The 14,632-nt window shown below is 45.9% G+C and overlaps 2 protein-coding genes across 16 annotated transcripts in view; one reads left to right on the top strand and one right to left on the bottom strand.

Annotated features, from left to right (window-relative positions):
• ADA (adenosine deaminase) overlaps positions 1-8,524 on the top strand; it is a 52,329-nt gene extending 43,805 nt beyond the window's left edge. Inside the window, exons 12-13 of one of the 2 annotated variants that reach the window (XM_017944784.3) lie at positions 2,556-2,707; positions 8,247-8,524. In XM_017944784.3, coding sequence (XP_017800273.1) covers positions 2,556-2,671 — 116 coding nt within the window. In that variant the 3' untranslated portion in view covers positions 2,672-2,707; positions 8,247-8,524. Of the gene's footprint in view, positions 1-2,555; positions 4,584-8,246 lie in introns of those variants that run through there. The other variant, XM_017944783.2, reaches the window with a different exon arrangement.
• PKIG (cAMP-dependent protein kinase inhibitor gamma) overlaps positions 1-14,632 on the bottom strand; it is an 89,071-nt gene that overhangs the window by 11,301 nt on the left and 63,138 nt on the right. The window contains exon 4 of one of the 14 annotated variants that reach the window (XM_021921022.2): positions 8,524-8,797. The exons of the other annotated variants lie outside the window; for them this stretch is intronic. The gene's annotated coding sequence lies outside the window, so the exon portion shown is untranslated. The remainder of the gene's footprint in view (positions 1-8,523; positions 8,798-14,632) is intronic. 14 annotated transcript variants of the gene reach the window in all.

Raw genomic sequence — 14,632 nt, 5'->3', positions numbered from 1 at the left:
ATACACACACACACACACACACCCCTTGGAAACAACTGTAGATCACTCTGAAGCCACTGCAGCACTGATTACATCAACACACTGAAAACAAACCCAAAGTAATAACTAAATTGTTCCTTTTATTGTCCGCATGATACTCTGTTGTCTCACTGTTGTAGACTGATTTAATTACCTCCCTATTGATGGACGTGAGGGTTGTTTCCATAAAAGTGGAATTGCCACCTCAAAGGATCTGTGACTTTTTTATTATAATAGGTACTGCCAAATTCTCCCCACAGAAGTTAGTTCCTATCTCTCAGTCCGTTTTGTGCTGCTACAACAAAATATCTGAGCCTCAGTACTTTCTTTTTTTTTCTTTTTTTTTTTTTTGAGACGGAGTCTCGCTCTGTTGCCCAGGCTGGACTGCAGTGGCGCGATCTCTGCTCACTGCAAGCTCTGCCTCCTAGGTTCACGCCATTCTCCTGCCTCAGCCTCCCGAGTAGCTGGGACTACAGGCGCCTGCCACCACGCCCGGCTAATTTTCTGTATTTTTAGTAGAGACAGGGTTTCACTGTGTTAGCCAGGATGGTCTCGATCTCCTGATCTCGTGATCCGCCCGCCTCGGCCTCCCAAAGTGCTGGGATTACAGGCGTGAGCCACTGCGCCCGGCCAAGCCTCAGTAATTTCTAAAGAACAGAAATTTATTTCACACAGTTCTGGAGGCTGGGAAGTCCAAGATCAAGGCGCCAGCCTGTGGTGAGGCCTGCTCTCTGCTTCCAAGAGGGCACCTTAAACACTGTGTTCTCACAGGGCAACTGGCAGAAAGGCAAAAAGGGGCAAACTCACTCCCTCAAGCCCATTTATTTGTGATTTATTTATTCGATGGAGTCACGTTCTGATGCCCATGCTAGAATGCAGTGGCATGGTCACTACAACCTCCTCCTCCTGGATTCAAGGGATTCTCCTGCCTCAGCCTCCCAAATAGCTGGGATTACAGGTGTGCACCACCACACCCAGCTAATTTTTGTATTTTTAGGAGAGATGAGGTTTCATCATGTCGGCCAGGCTGGTCTTGAACTCCTGACTTCGGGTGATCCAGTGGCCTCAGTCTCCCAAAGTGCCGGGATTACAAGCATGAGCCACCGTGCCTGGCCTCAAGCCCTTTTATAAAAGGTGCCTAATCCCATTCACAAGGAAGGAGACCACATGACCTCATCACCTCTTAAAGGCCCTACCTCTTAATACTATCACATTGGTATTTTGGAGGGAACACATTCAAACCATAGCAATTCCCAGTAGGTATATCAGATGAGCACTTTGCTTCACCACAGTCTTCTTAATGCTGTTTTGTTCCTAATCTAAAAAGTGGTTTTAAAACCAGTGCCTGATTGTTTTAGTTCCTACTGCTCCTAGGAGTGAACCTGAGCATCTTCCCATATGCATCTCCTTTTCTGTTTACTGTTTCTTCAAATCCTTTTGCCCATTTCTAATGGATTTTAGGTTTTTTTCTTATTGATTTGTAGGAGTTCTTAATATATTAAGGCAATTAGTCTTTTGTCTAATTAGGAGCTACTAGTATTTTTTACTTGTCATTTGTACTTTGACTTTATTTTCAGCACTTCTCCCCACACACATATTTTTTATATTCATTAGTAAAATTGATCTTTATTTTATGGTTTCTGGGCTTTGGAACATAATTAGAAATGTCTTCCCTACTCTAAGATTAGTAAAGAAATCCCTTGTTTATTTTTGGTACTTTGTTTTTTGAGACAGGGTCTGGAGTCACCCAGGCTGGAATGCAGTGGTGCCAGCTTAGCTCACAGCAACCTTGAACTCCTGGGCTCAAGGGATCCTCCTAGCTTAGCTTCCTGAGTAGCTGGGACGGGACTACAGGTGCATGCTAAAGTGCCCAGCCAATTCCTTTTTTTTGTTTTTCTTTTAAGAGATGGGGTCTCACTATGTTGCCCAGGCTGGTTCTGAACTCCTGGGCTCAAGTGATATTCCTGCCTGAGCCTCCCAAACTACTGGGATTACAGGTGTGAGCCACCACGCCTGGCCTCTAGTACTTTTATGGCTTCCCTTTTCATATTTAAATCTTTGATTGATCTAGAATTTATCTGTAATAAGGTATGAGTTAGAGAGCCACCTTAATTTTTTCTACCTATCTCAAATCATTTGTGGAGTAATCCATCATTTCCTCATTGATGTGAAAAGCTACCATTGTTACATACAAAACTGTCTATTGGGGTCTGTTTCTGAATCTTTTCATCTCTCCAGCTGATGTGTCTACTCATGTACTAGTATCATGTTTTCTATTACATTAGCTTTAAATTAAAAAAATAACTGTAGAATGGTTTCCTTCTCATAGATAGCTCAAATCTTTTTTGACTTTAGATTTTTTTTCTCTGGCTGTTTTTGCTGGTCTATGTTTTCTAACGAACTAAATAGTCATTTAACTTGTCTCCCAATTTCTCTTGTATTTATCAGGACTGCACTAAATATATACAGTAATATCTGGTACCTGAATGTAGACAGAAATCACATTTTTATGATACTGAGTCTTCTTTCTTTCACAGTTCCTCTCCCACGAGGTCAGGCACTCAGATTTCCCTTTTGCTCTCTGTGTACTCCAAAGGGCTGGCCCAGAGCCTGGCATATGCTGGTGCCTGACTCTTACTTGCAGAATGAATGATGAATTATTGCATGAGTTCTACTTCTGATGTGCAAGGTAAGTGCCTTCCACACATTCTCTCATGTAACCCTAAACACAATGAGTAGGCACTATTCTAATCCTCATCTTAGAAATGAGGAAACTGAGGCTCAGGCAGTAAAGCAACTGCCTTCAACTTCTTAGAATGCTCTTATACAGTCTCCTAGTCCAACACCTTGACTACTTGTATACCCCCTTAGTTCCATCCTTTACTGTCTTCTAATGTTTCTCTAATTGTTCCACACATCTCATTCTCTCTCATGACATTATCTTCCATTCATTTCAATGTCGATCCTCTCACTGCTGAGCTGCAGACATCTAGATGAATCCTCCCGGAGGATATCAACAAAATTATGCTCTCCCTCCTCCAGGACTCTCTCTCATTCATTCTCTTAGTCAGGAGCCACCTCCACAATCAATTATGCAAGTCAAAAACCTATTACCCGTAACACATGCCTGACTTCTTCCTCTCTTTAAGAAGGCATCCTGCACCTTAAAGCTCAATTACCCAGGTTCAATTATTTTCTCTCTTCAGGTCCATCCTCCCATTTTCTCCACGCAGTAATCATGGCCTCAGTCAGGCTTCATCATCTCTATCCACTCGATTACAACCTTCCCCAACTGGTTTTTCTGTCCCCAGTCTTCTCACTTATTCCTCATCCCCCACCCCCAATTCATCCTCAAGCCCTCTGTCCTCTAATTCAAGAGGGACATTCCCCAACATCAGCTGGCTCATCCTCATGCTCAGCTCAGGAACCTTCAATGATTAAAAAGAAGCATTTAGATCCATTTATGTATACTGGCATGGAAGGATGTTCTCAATATATGATTGCTAATACGCCCTAACACATGGGTCTACAGTCTTCTCTCCTGATTTCTGAGTCTTCACTTCCAACAGTCCATGACCTATCTCCAGCAGGGAGACAGCTTTGATTCATTCAGGACCATCACAGGGCAAATACCTTTTCAATTAATGAAAAGTTGTTGTAGAATCTAACCGAAAGACATCCCAGAGCTCATCTAGACAAGCCTCTCATCAACAGCTGCAGAAACGGAGGCTCAGAAAGGGCAAGGGACTTGCCTAGGGTTCTTGATCTAGCGGTCTTAACTCCTGGTCCAGAGCTCTTTTCCCCACATCACACGGCCCCCTTGGGAGTCCCTGATGACATTACAAATCTCTGAGGGGAATGGGTGGCAGGGCAGAGGGCATCTAGGGTGCTCGTCCAGCCCAGCTTTGCTGTTGACCAGCTGTGAGGCCGTGCACAAGTCCCCTCACCTCAGCAAAGTAGGGCTAACAGTCACACCCTGCAGTGCAGGGGGCTGTTATGAAGATTCAATAATATGGTGATGCAAAAAGTGTAGTAAGTGACGGGGAATGTAAGCAGAATTCAATTAATAAATGATTAGGATGGTTCATTTGGAGGCTGAGTTAGTAAAACCTGCCTTTGGATGTTTCATTCAGCTCCTTTATTTTTACTCTGTTTAATGGTGCTACAGAAGATTAAAACTTCCTTCTCTGGTGCTTTATGGTGTTGCGTGGTAAGAATATAAATTCCCCAGAAGTGGTGACCCTGACTGGCGTGATTACTGTTATATGTCCAGAAGGCCCTGCACATACTTGAAGCTCAATGAATAGTTGATGAACGAGTTAATAATAGAAGATGTTCTAGATTACAGGGAAAGAAGAGCAAAGAATGTGCGGCCCTGCATCATAACAGTGGCTGAAGATCTCGTTCAATACCCGTGCAGTAGGGTGACCCCTGAAGAGTCCCCTTCTCTCTCTCAGCTTCCTTTCCCACCATCTAAATAACAAAATTTGAAATATGATCTCCAAGTCTTCCAGGCTTTTTTTCTTTTTTGAGATGGGGTCTTACTCTGTCGCCCAGGTTGGAGTGCAGTGGCATGATCTCCGCTTACTGCAACCTCCGCCTCCCTGGTTCAAGTGCTTCTCCTGCCTCAGCCTCCCAAGCAGCTGGGATTACAAGCATGCACCACCACACCCGGCTAATTTTCTTTTTGTATTTTTAATAGAGATGGGGTTTCACCATGTTGGCCAGGTTAATCTTGAACTCCTGACCTCAAGTGATCCACCTGCCTCGGCCTCCCAAAGTGTTGAGATTATAGGCATGAGTCATTGCATCTGGTCTCTAAGTCTTCCAGTCTTGATATTTCATTTATTCATTCAATGTACTGAGCAACTTCTATATGCCAGGCACTGTGCCAGGCACAGGGTATATACTGGAAACTAAAAAAGATATTTACAATGTGTAAAGAGAAAAAGGCACTGAACAAGTCAATGGATCTATCATCACAGATTATGATATGAGCTATGGGAGAAGAGGACAGGGTTCTCTGCATGTGGATCATTCAGTTAACGGCTGCATGATCAGGAAAGGCCTCTCTGAGGAGGTGGTTTTTGCTGAAATCTACAGAAAAGTTGGATAGAGAGTGACCCAGAAAGCCAACAGGCAATTTGAGTCTAAAAACAATCTAGAATCTCTTAGCTCAGCCTGAGCCCTACGGGGTGCTAAAGAACGAAGCTCTTTCTTTTCCTCATCCTCAGGAGGTTTTGGTGTCTTATGGGATCTGGATGATTGCCAGACATGTGACTGACCTTGAATGCCCAGGACAAAGGGTGAAGCCCTTATACTCTGTCCCCAGACCTTTTGGGGCCCTGGGGTCAGAGGTTATGGTGCTTGCAGGTGCCTGCTCTGGGCATTTCCCCACAGGAAGCCACTTCTCCAGTGGGTTTGTAATACTCCCCCCAGCTTTGTAAACTGAAGAGGCCCCAGTATCTGCCAAGAGCTACATGATCTGTTCCAAGTCTGCAGCTATTAGTCCTCATTGCTCAGGCAGATTCCATTACAAGCTTCAAATTGTTTTCCAAATATACTAGAAAGGTCATTTCCTGTTTTGCTTTTTTTTTTTCTTTTTCAAAAATTCAATATTTGCAGAAAACACACAAAAAGCAAACAGACTTTTGCAGAAGACATGAAGCACAGAAGTGGGACTTGGTCTCATGGGAGAAGTTTTATCAGGGGTGGGCAAAATGTTCTCTAAGGCTTCTCTGAGGGACGAAAGGGCCGTGGAAACAGAAATGCCAGGGCCTATTGAACAGGCATTCATCAAATTCCAAGGGTAGCGGCTTCTCTCTGTGATGGAAAGCCAGAAAAGAGAGGCACTGAGGCCAACAGAAAACTCAGGGCCCCAAAATGAGAACATTCCATGAACCTGGGAAAAGGGAGGGCTGCTGGTTCTAGCCATGTGTGGCCTGCCTGGGGCTGGCTGCAAAGCCCTACCCAGCGCCTTAGGGGCACATCCAGTACAAGGTCACCAGAGAGGAGCCTGATGCCTGCCTGGGCAGTGCCTGCTGCCATTCAAAGAGTGGCCCTGGGTGAGGCTTTGTTTGGAGGCAGAGAGGCCGGGCCTTGGTCTCTGCACCTGCCAGGCCTAGACCCAAGCAGGCCTGGATGCAGGCAGTGATAGGGAGGGAAGGGCAGGGTGCTGGGGTCAGACAAGGTCCTGAGTGACTTCTACGCTGCCTATCCCCAGGGACACCTTTCTGTCCTCCTCTTCCAACTCATTTCTTCTCGGACCACTCTCCTCATGGGACTTCCAGACACCACACCCTTTGGGCCTCCCTCCAACCACTCCGCACAGGCACCTGCTACTGCCGGTACCTTTGTGTTAGGATGCCAGTCTCTTCTGTTTTCTCCCTAGGGGCTCTTATCCTTTCCCTGAAATAATCTACGTTGGTGACCCTCAAAGAGCCCCAACCCTCTCTTAAAAGTCTAGATTTGTGACAGCCTATTGAGCGTGTCATTTGGCTATCCCACCAGCACTGCAAGCTTCAGACGGCAAGTCACCAGCCTGCTCGCCCTGGCCTTCCCAGCTGAGCAAGAGCACCACCATCTGCCCAGCTGGAAACCCGCAGCCACCCCTGACCTCCCTTCTTCTTCACCACCCATTGACAATTCTTTACCAAGTCCTGTCATTTCTTTTTTATGTTTTTGTAGAGACAGGGTCTCACAATGCTGCCCAGCCTAGTCTTAAATTCCTGGCCTCAAGCAATCCTCCCACCTTGGCCTCCCAAAGAGCTGGGATTACAGGCATGAGCAACAGTGCCCAGCCTAGTCCTTTTGTTTCTACCTGCAAAACAGAGCTTGAATCTGCTGACCTCGCTCCTCCACACGCACCACCCAGGCTCCAGGATGTCTCACCAGGACTCTCAGCAGAGACCCCGACCAGAGTCAGAGTCCTGTGTCTCTCTCATCCCTAGCCCAGGGTCTGCGTTCTATATGGCAGGCAGGGTAACGTTCTCAAAATGGAAATTGGGTCATTGGAATTTCCCTGCTTTGTTCAATCTCTGATGCTTTTCTATTTCACATCTAGTGAAATCTACACTCCTGATGCCAGCCCCTGAAGTCCTACAAGGATCTGGCCTTGCCTGCCTCTGCAGATGAGCCTTTGTCTCATTTCTGCTCTCTTCTTGGTCCATTTTGCTCTGGTCACACTGGGCCTCTCTTTAAATCCTCAAACCTCATTTAATTCCTGACCTCAAAGCCTTTACTAGACTATTTCCTCTGTGTACAACACTCTCTGTAACCCCGCTCCCTATAGAGCCTCCTAAGTGGATAAGTGGATTCCTGGCCTTGGTTTTCCAAATGTTCTTGCTCTAGGACCTTACATGGGCTCCTGTAGGGCACGAAGCCTCCTGAGTTCCTCCGCCCCCAACTACTGCATGTCAGGAAAGCCCTGGCAGAGCTGCCCGGAGGCTAATGCGGTGTGGTGGACACCACAAGGATTTCAGAATCTCAGCTGTTGTCCCTATAGCGGCACATGGTGCTGGGCACCTCACTTGACTGCAGACACCCCTTCTATAAAATTGGAGGGCTTACACCTGCCTTAAAAAGTGGCTGCGGGGATTAATTGGAGCCAACAGTTTTTTTTTTGTTGTTTTGTTTTTTTTTTTTTTGAGATGGAGTCTCGCTCTGTCACTAGGCTGGAGTGGAGTGGCACGATCTTGGTTCACTGCAACCTCCGCCTCCCAGGTTCAAGCGATTCTCCTGCCTCAGCCTCCCAAGTAGCTGGGACTACAGGCGTGCACCACCACGTCCAGCTAATTTTTGTATTTTCAGTAGAGGTGGGGTTTCACCATGTTGGCCAGGATGGTCTCGATCTCTTGACCTCGTGATCCGCCCGCCTCAGCCTCCTAAAGTGCTGGGACTACAGGCTTGAGCCACGGTGCCCGGCCTGTTATACACTTCTTTCTTACTGCATGCCAGACTGTGCTAAGCATCTTACAAGCATTTAATTTTATAGTAACTCTATGACATAGAACATATAATTATCCTGTAGTACAAAAGAGGCAGCTGAAACTCAGCAAGGTTAAGGAGCTTGCCCAAGGCCATATACCCAAGGAGTGTGGAGCCAGATGGAGCCTGTGCTTTTAGGCTATAAAGCAGGGGAGTGAATTAGTATCATGCCTAGCATGTAGTATGGGTTTACTGAAAAGTACCCATTCCCTTTTCCGACCTTCTTTTTCCCCTGTCCCCAGCTTCATAACAAGGCATTTCTGAAGGAAGCGGAAGAAAGTAAGCAAGTCCCTGGAAAACGTTCTACAAGGCTGTCTAAAACATACATCGAGATGGTTTTACCCATGCTTATGCAACCTCCTGTTTTGGATATTCAGCTGGATACAAACCTTTAGAATCTTTTCAGTGATGCTGGGTTGATTCTCTTGATTCTACCACCACATTCTACTCTTTGGTATTTAACTTCACAGCAACAGTAAAAATAATTATTTTGGGGCATGAATTTTTTAAAACGCTTACCTCCTCAGCAGCTACATCCTCCTGGCAGGGTGGTGTTACTAGTTCATGTAGGGCCAGGGCTAGGGACTGGAATTGTGACACAAACTCTCTTCAACCCATGAAAGTCTGTGCTTCCAGGAGGTCTCTGGAAAGCTGAAGAACAGTCCAGCTGCATCACTGCTTGGTGGCCGGGCATGCTGGGTCCTCCCCAGGCCTCCTGCTGTGTCTGTATTATCAAACTTGCTGAGGCTCAGCTACACAGCAAGGTTCCCAGAGAGTGGCAGTCTCTATCTTACTGTGAGGGGACAGGAAGGAAGGGAAAGTGAGATCACTTCCTGGCAGCCCTGCCTAAGGCCTAGGGGCTGGGCCACACTCCAGGTCTGCCCATGCCAGGCTGGGCACCTCTGGACAAGGCTCTTCCCCTCAAACCTCAGGAGTGTCAAGTGTGGAATGAAGGGGGAAACTGGGTATCTCTGTGGTGGTTCTGAAACAGGTCTGCAAATTATCTGACATTCCTCTTCTCAGGAGGTAGAGTTTAATTTCAATTTCCCCAAATGAGCTGGCCTTAGTGACCTCTAACAAATAGAATGTAACAAAAATGATTTTGTGTCACCTCCAAGATGAGGCTATAAAGGGTTACATAGCTTTCACCTGGCTCTCTCTGGGGACACCTGCCTCTAGAGCTTTGAGCTGCATATGGGAAATCTCAGGTGGCCATGCCGTGAGGAAGCCCAAACAGGCCTATGAAGTAACCACAGGGCAGAGGTCCTGAGACGGCTTGGAAAGAGCAGCAGCCGGCCAGCATCCAGTGGTGCCAGCCCCAAGCTGCTCCAGTTCCAGTCACCATCTAACTGCAACTGCATAAAAGATCCAAGCCAGAACTGCCCAGCCAAGCTGTTCCCAAATTCCTGACCCACAGGAACCATGAGATATAAGAAACTATTGCTGCTGTTTTAAACCATTGAGTAACAGGGGTGATGGATTACTCAGGAGTGGATAACCGAAGCAATCTCTAACATTACTTCTAGCTCGGGGGTAAGGGAGGTAAGAGACTTCTAGCTCTGAAGGAAGGGCAGGAAAGCAAGGAAGTCCTTGGAAAACTGCCCATCCCTTTACAGGAGGATGGAGACTGCCACTCTCTGAGAACCGTGCTGTGTATCTGAGCCTGGGCAAGTTTAGATCATACGTCCACAGCAGGAGGCCCGGGGAGGACCCAGCATGCCCGGCCACCAAGCAGTGATGCAGCTGGACTGTTCTGCTGCTTTCCAGAGACCTCCGTGGAAGCACAGATTTTCATGGGTTGAAGAGAGTTTGTGTCAATCTAGTTCCTCTAGAATTCTATAAAATGCATCTCCAAAATACACTGTGGAGAATGAAAAGAAGCAAGAGATTATCTCTATAGTATTCATCCATTCCTTCAGAAAAATTTTACTGATCCCTCAGTGTATACTGGGCTTGGGACTAGATGCCACAGATACAAAAAGAGTAAGATACCATTGTACACGTGAGGGAAGTCCATGGTCTAGCTAGGGAGCTCAGTTCATAAACCCGCAATTTTTAACTAGTGGTAGTAAGGGGGCACAAATCACAATTACCAGAATCACTAGAGGACAGTTTCTAATAGTAATTCTAATAAAGCCAGGTGGGGGGACCTGGTGGGGGATTATTATTATTCTAATAATGCTGGGTGGGGGGACCGAGGGTGTGCTCTCTAGCTAATGATCACTGTCCTCATCAGCTGCTGTTACTGATGGTTGGGTATCACAGTCTACACACATGATGAGAGAGAGGAGTTTAGAAACCACTTCTGTTTACACATCTAAGTATGCCAGGCAGAGGGCACAGCATGCAAGAGGCAAGGGGAGCCTGCTGACCAGAAAGACCAGTAGAGGCTGTGGGGCTGGGGAGCGGTGAGAGGGAGAGGAGGTGAGTGGAATTACAGTCACTGGGGCCTTTCAGGGTCTTGAGGGCCAAGAGCAGACTTTGAATTTTGTTCTGACTTTGATTTTACCCTTAATATGTGAATGCTTCCCTTCCATGCCAATATTCAGAGGCTTCTCACTAGTGGAGGGTGAGTGAAGCCCTTCAGACAGTGAGGGAGTCTCTTCACACACTGCTCAGACACTGCACTGTGTGTCCATGGCCACTGCCAGCAGTGGCTGGGGCCCTGCTGCCTCCGGCTGCAGGAAGGTTGTCCTTCCATCCTTCCTGCCTCCTGACAGAAGTAGGGTTCTGAACCCAGAACTCGCTACATAGGTAAATACTGGTTGAACAACAGCCTCCCTTGGAACCTGGAAGAGCAACATGTTTGCAAGCCAGGGACCATCACTACTTGAGCAGACTGTAGATGTCATCCGTACCTTATCATAGTTTACACAAGGTTCCTAAGCCCTTGGTTGTTCAGTATTCCAGGCCTCGACCCCACACCTCCAGATACTGAGTCTTCATGGGACTGCCAGCCCCCTGTGAACAGTCCTGTGTAACTCCTGGTGGCCCATGGCATAGGCCCCTTAGCCTAAGTCCCCCTTCCTCTTCCCTGACCCACTAGAAGAGATGAAGTTTCCTTGTCTGCCACCTGCAGCACCTTGACTTCTTCCTAATAATAACCACAGTCGAAATTCATTCAACAGTCATTCAACAAATACACACAGAAATGTCCCGTGAGCCAGGCATGATGCTGATACATTTGCTCATTATCTGCCGTTCCAACTGATTCCAAGAGGGTAGGTACCCTGCCTTTCTTGTTTGTCACTGTGTCTTCGAAATATAGCACAGCTCCTGACATACAGATTTTAATCACTCAGTGACTAAATAACCACCTGAGTCCTGGCTCCTGACCAAATAAATAATAACAATGATAAGAGTAAAACAAAAATGTATTTAAAATTAATTTATTTAAAATTTAATAAAATAAAAAAATAGCTACCACTTATGGGGTGAATACACTATGTTCAAACATGCTGGCATGTCTGGGGTGCTGAGCGTGCATTTTCATGGTTATACTTGGGGCATCCCACAGCACGGTTGTACTTTTACAGCATAAAAAGTACTTGGGGCGCTGGATGTGGTGGCTCACGCCTGTAATCCCAGCACTTTGGCAGGCTGAGGCGGGCGAATCATGAGGTCAGGCGTTCGAGACCAGCTTGACCAACATGATGAAACCCCATCTCTACTAAAAATACAAAAATTAGCTGGGCGTGGTGGTGCACACCTGTAATCCCTGTTACTCAGGAGGCTGAGGCAGAAGAATTGCTTGAACCCGGGAGGTAGAGGTTGCAGTGAGCCGAGATCACGCCACTGTACCCCAGCCTGGGCAACAGAGCGAAACTCCATCTCAATTAAAAAAAAAAAAAAAAAAAAGTACTTGGGGCATCCCAAAGGACAGCTATACATTTACAGTTATAATTGTGAACGTCAGCAATATTTGATACTGTATCCCAGTTCATGCCTAAGCAGAAACACTAGAGGCCTGGTGTGCTCTCAAGATGCTGGCATCCGAGAGGCTGGTGGCCAAGGGAGCACAGTGGCCCACAACACTTTGGGTTCTCTCTAGACCAGTGTTCTTAAACTTTAAGGGTCACAGACACATTTGAGAGTTTGAGGGAAGCTACGGATACTTTGCCCAGAAAAGGATATATTCTCTGCGTGTGTGTGTGTAACCATACCTATGATTACAGGGGGCTCTTAAAGCCCTAACGCCTACCCATAAGCCCTAGCTAAAAACCCCAGCTCTAGACATCACATAACCCTGCATTCTTAAGGTCTGGAGGCTCTGGACCTCAACTCTCCCAGCACAGCTGGAACAGAAGCCTTCCTAAAATGGCCTTGGCCAGAAAAACAGTCCTGGGAGCCGACTGCTGCATCCTAGTCACTGCAGACATCTGTAACCAGGGGATTCCCAGGGGCCCTGAGTTAGAACAGGTCACAAGATGGGTGGCTTGGAAGGTTGCTATGGCAAGGCCCTGAAGCCTTGCTGATAAGCAGCTGAATAGTTCCAACCTCAAGGCAGCTTCCCTCCAGATGAGACCCTTGCTATGACAACAGTGAAAAGGACTCTTAAGAGAGGTGCTGGAGGCAGAGCAGAGGCCAAAAGAGGGAATTCAAAGGAGCTGGAAATCCCCCAGACTCCCAGGACTACTAGTACCTGGAGAAATAAAGGCTGGATTCTCTGCCCCAATTGCAATGAGACAGAGCTGAAAGGGGGTGAGGGGTGGGAATAGGGGAGGCAAGTAAGCTATGGATCAGAGCCTGTATGAATCGGGGCTCCACCAACTGCTAGCTGTATAACGCTGAGAAAAATCACTTAACATCTCTGAGCCTCAGTTTCTTCTTTTGTAAAACAGAGATATCAACCCCCAACCCTTAGGGTTGTTGTGAAATTAAAGGAAATTCATGCGTAATTTTTTTGAGTCCTTTCCTCCTAGGAATCTGAAAAGGTAAGGAATGAAGGAAGTATAGGATGATAGTTGAGAGCTCACTTTAGTCTCAGACGAAACCTGTTAGGCAAAATTCCTGACCTCTCTGGACCTCAGGTTCTTCAACTGTGAAACGGGGACAATGATACTTTATAAGGTTCTACTGGGATTGGAAATAATGGATGTATAATGCCTGGCTCACATGACAAGATGCTCAATAAAAGGTGGTGGTTACTATTATCAGAAAGGCAAAGCTAAATTCAAGAAGTCGTTTTGGTGTAGCTGAAAAAATAGAAGATGTGGAACTAAAAAAAGCTCGAGTGAAATCTTGGTTATGCAACTTTCCAGCTCTGGTACATAGGCTAAATGATGTAATCTCCAAAGGCCTCAGTTTCCTCCTTGGTAAAACATGGATAATAACAGAAACTACCTAATTAGACACTGGATATAAAGGTTTAGCCCAGCATTGGCACAAGAGCACTCATCCATATGCTATAAACCATATTCTTTGAGTTTACACAACAGCTCAGGGTATGACTGATGGCCTCCTGTGACCTGGGCAGATTCTTTAAATTGTTTTCAGTTTTATTAAGATATAAGTGACAAATAAAAATTTTACATATTCACACTGTGACATGATTATCACAATCAAGCTAATTAACACATCCACCACCTCACACAGTTACTTTTTGTGGTGAGAACACTTAAGATATACTCTCTTAGCAAATTTCAAGTATAAAATACCGTATTATTAACTGTAATCATGCTGTCATTAGGTCTCCAAAATTTATTCATCTTATAACTGCAAGTTTGTACCCTTTGATCAACATCTCCCCATTTCCCCAACAACCCTTCTACTCTCTCTGGAAAGCACCCTTCTACTCTCTCTGAGTTCAACTCTTTTAGATTCCACATATAACTGAGATCCTGCAGTATTGTCTTTCCGTGTCTGCCTTATTTCACTTAGCAGAATGTCCTCCACATTCAACCATGTTTTTGCAAATGTCAGGATTTTCTTGTTTAAGGTTAAATAATATTCCTCTGTGTGTGTGTGTGTGTGTGTGTGTGTGTGTGTGTGTGTTGATTACTATAGCATTATAATTTTTTTTTTTGAGACATGATCTCACTGTCAGCCAGGCTGGAGTACAGTGGCATGATCACGGCTCACTGCAGCCTCAATGCGATGCTTGGGCTCAAGTGATCCTCCCCCCTTAGCCTCCTGAGTAGCTGGGACTACAGGTGCATGCCACCATGCCCAGCTAATTTTGGATTTTGTTTTTATAGAAACAGGGTTTCACTATGTTGCCCAGGTTGGTCTCGAACTCCTAAGTTTAAGCAATCCTCCTGCCTCAGCCTCCCAAACTGCTGGAATTACAGGTGTGAGTCACCATGTCCAGTCTATAATATTTGAAATCAGGTTGTGTGATACCTCCAACTTAGATCTTCTTGCTCAAGATTGCCTTAGTCATTTGGGGTCTTTCATGGTTCCACAGGAATTTTAGGATTATTTGTTCTATTTCTGTAAGCAATGCCATTGGAATTTTGATAGGAATGGAATTAATTCTGTAGATCGCTTTGGGTAGTATGGACATTTTGACAATATTGATTCTACTGGGCAGATTCTTTAAATGGCTTGGTGTGGACATAGCCTCAACTCTTTCCAGAACTAGGCATTAGAGATCTTGTTCAGCCAGGCAGGATTCTCATTTTTTACT

Source organism: Papio anubis, chromosome 16 (genome assembly GCF_008728515.1).
Source record: "Papio anubis isolate 15944 chromosome 16, Panubis1.0, whole genome shotgun sequence".
In the NCBI taxonomy this organism is placed as follows: Eukaryota; Metazoa; Chordata; class Mammalia; order Primates; family Cercopithecidae; genus Papio; species Papio anubis.
Note: the sequence above shows the minus strand (reverse complement) of the source record. Positions and strands in the feature narration are given on the sequence as shown.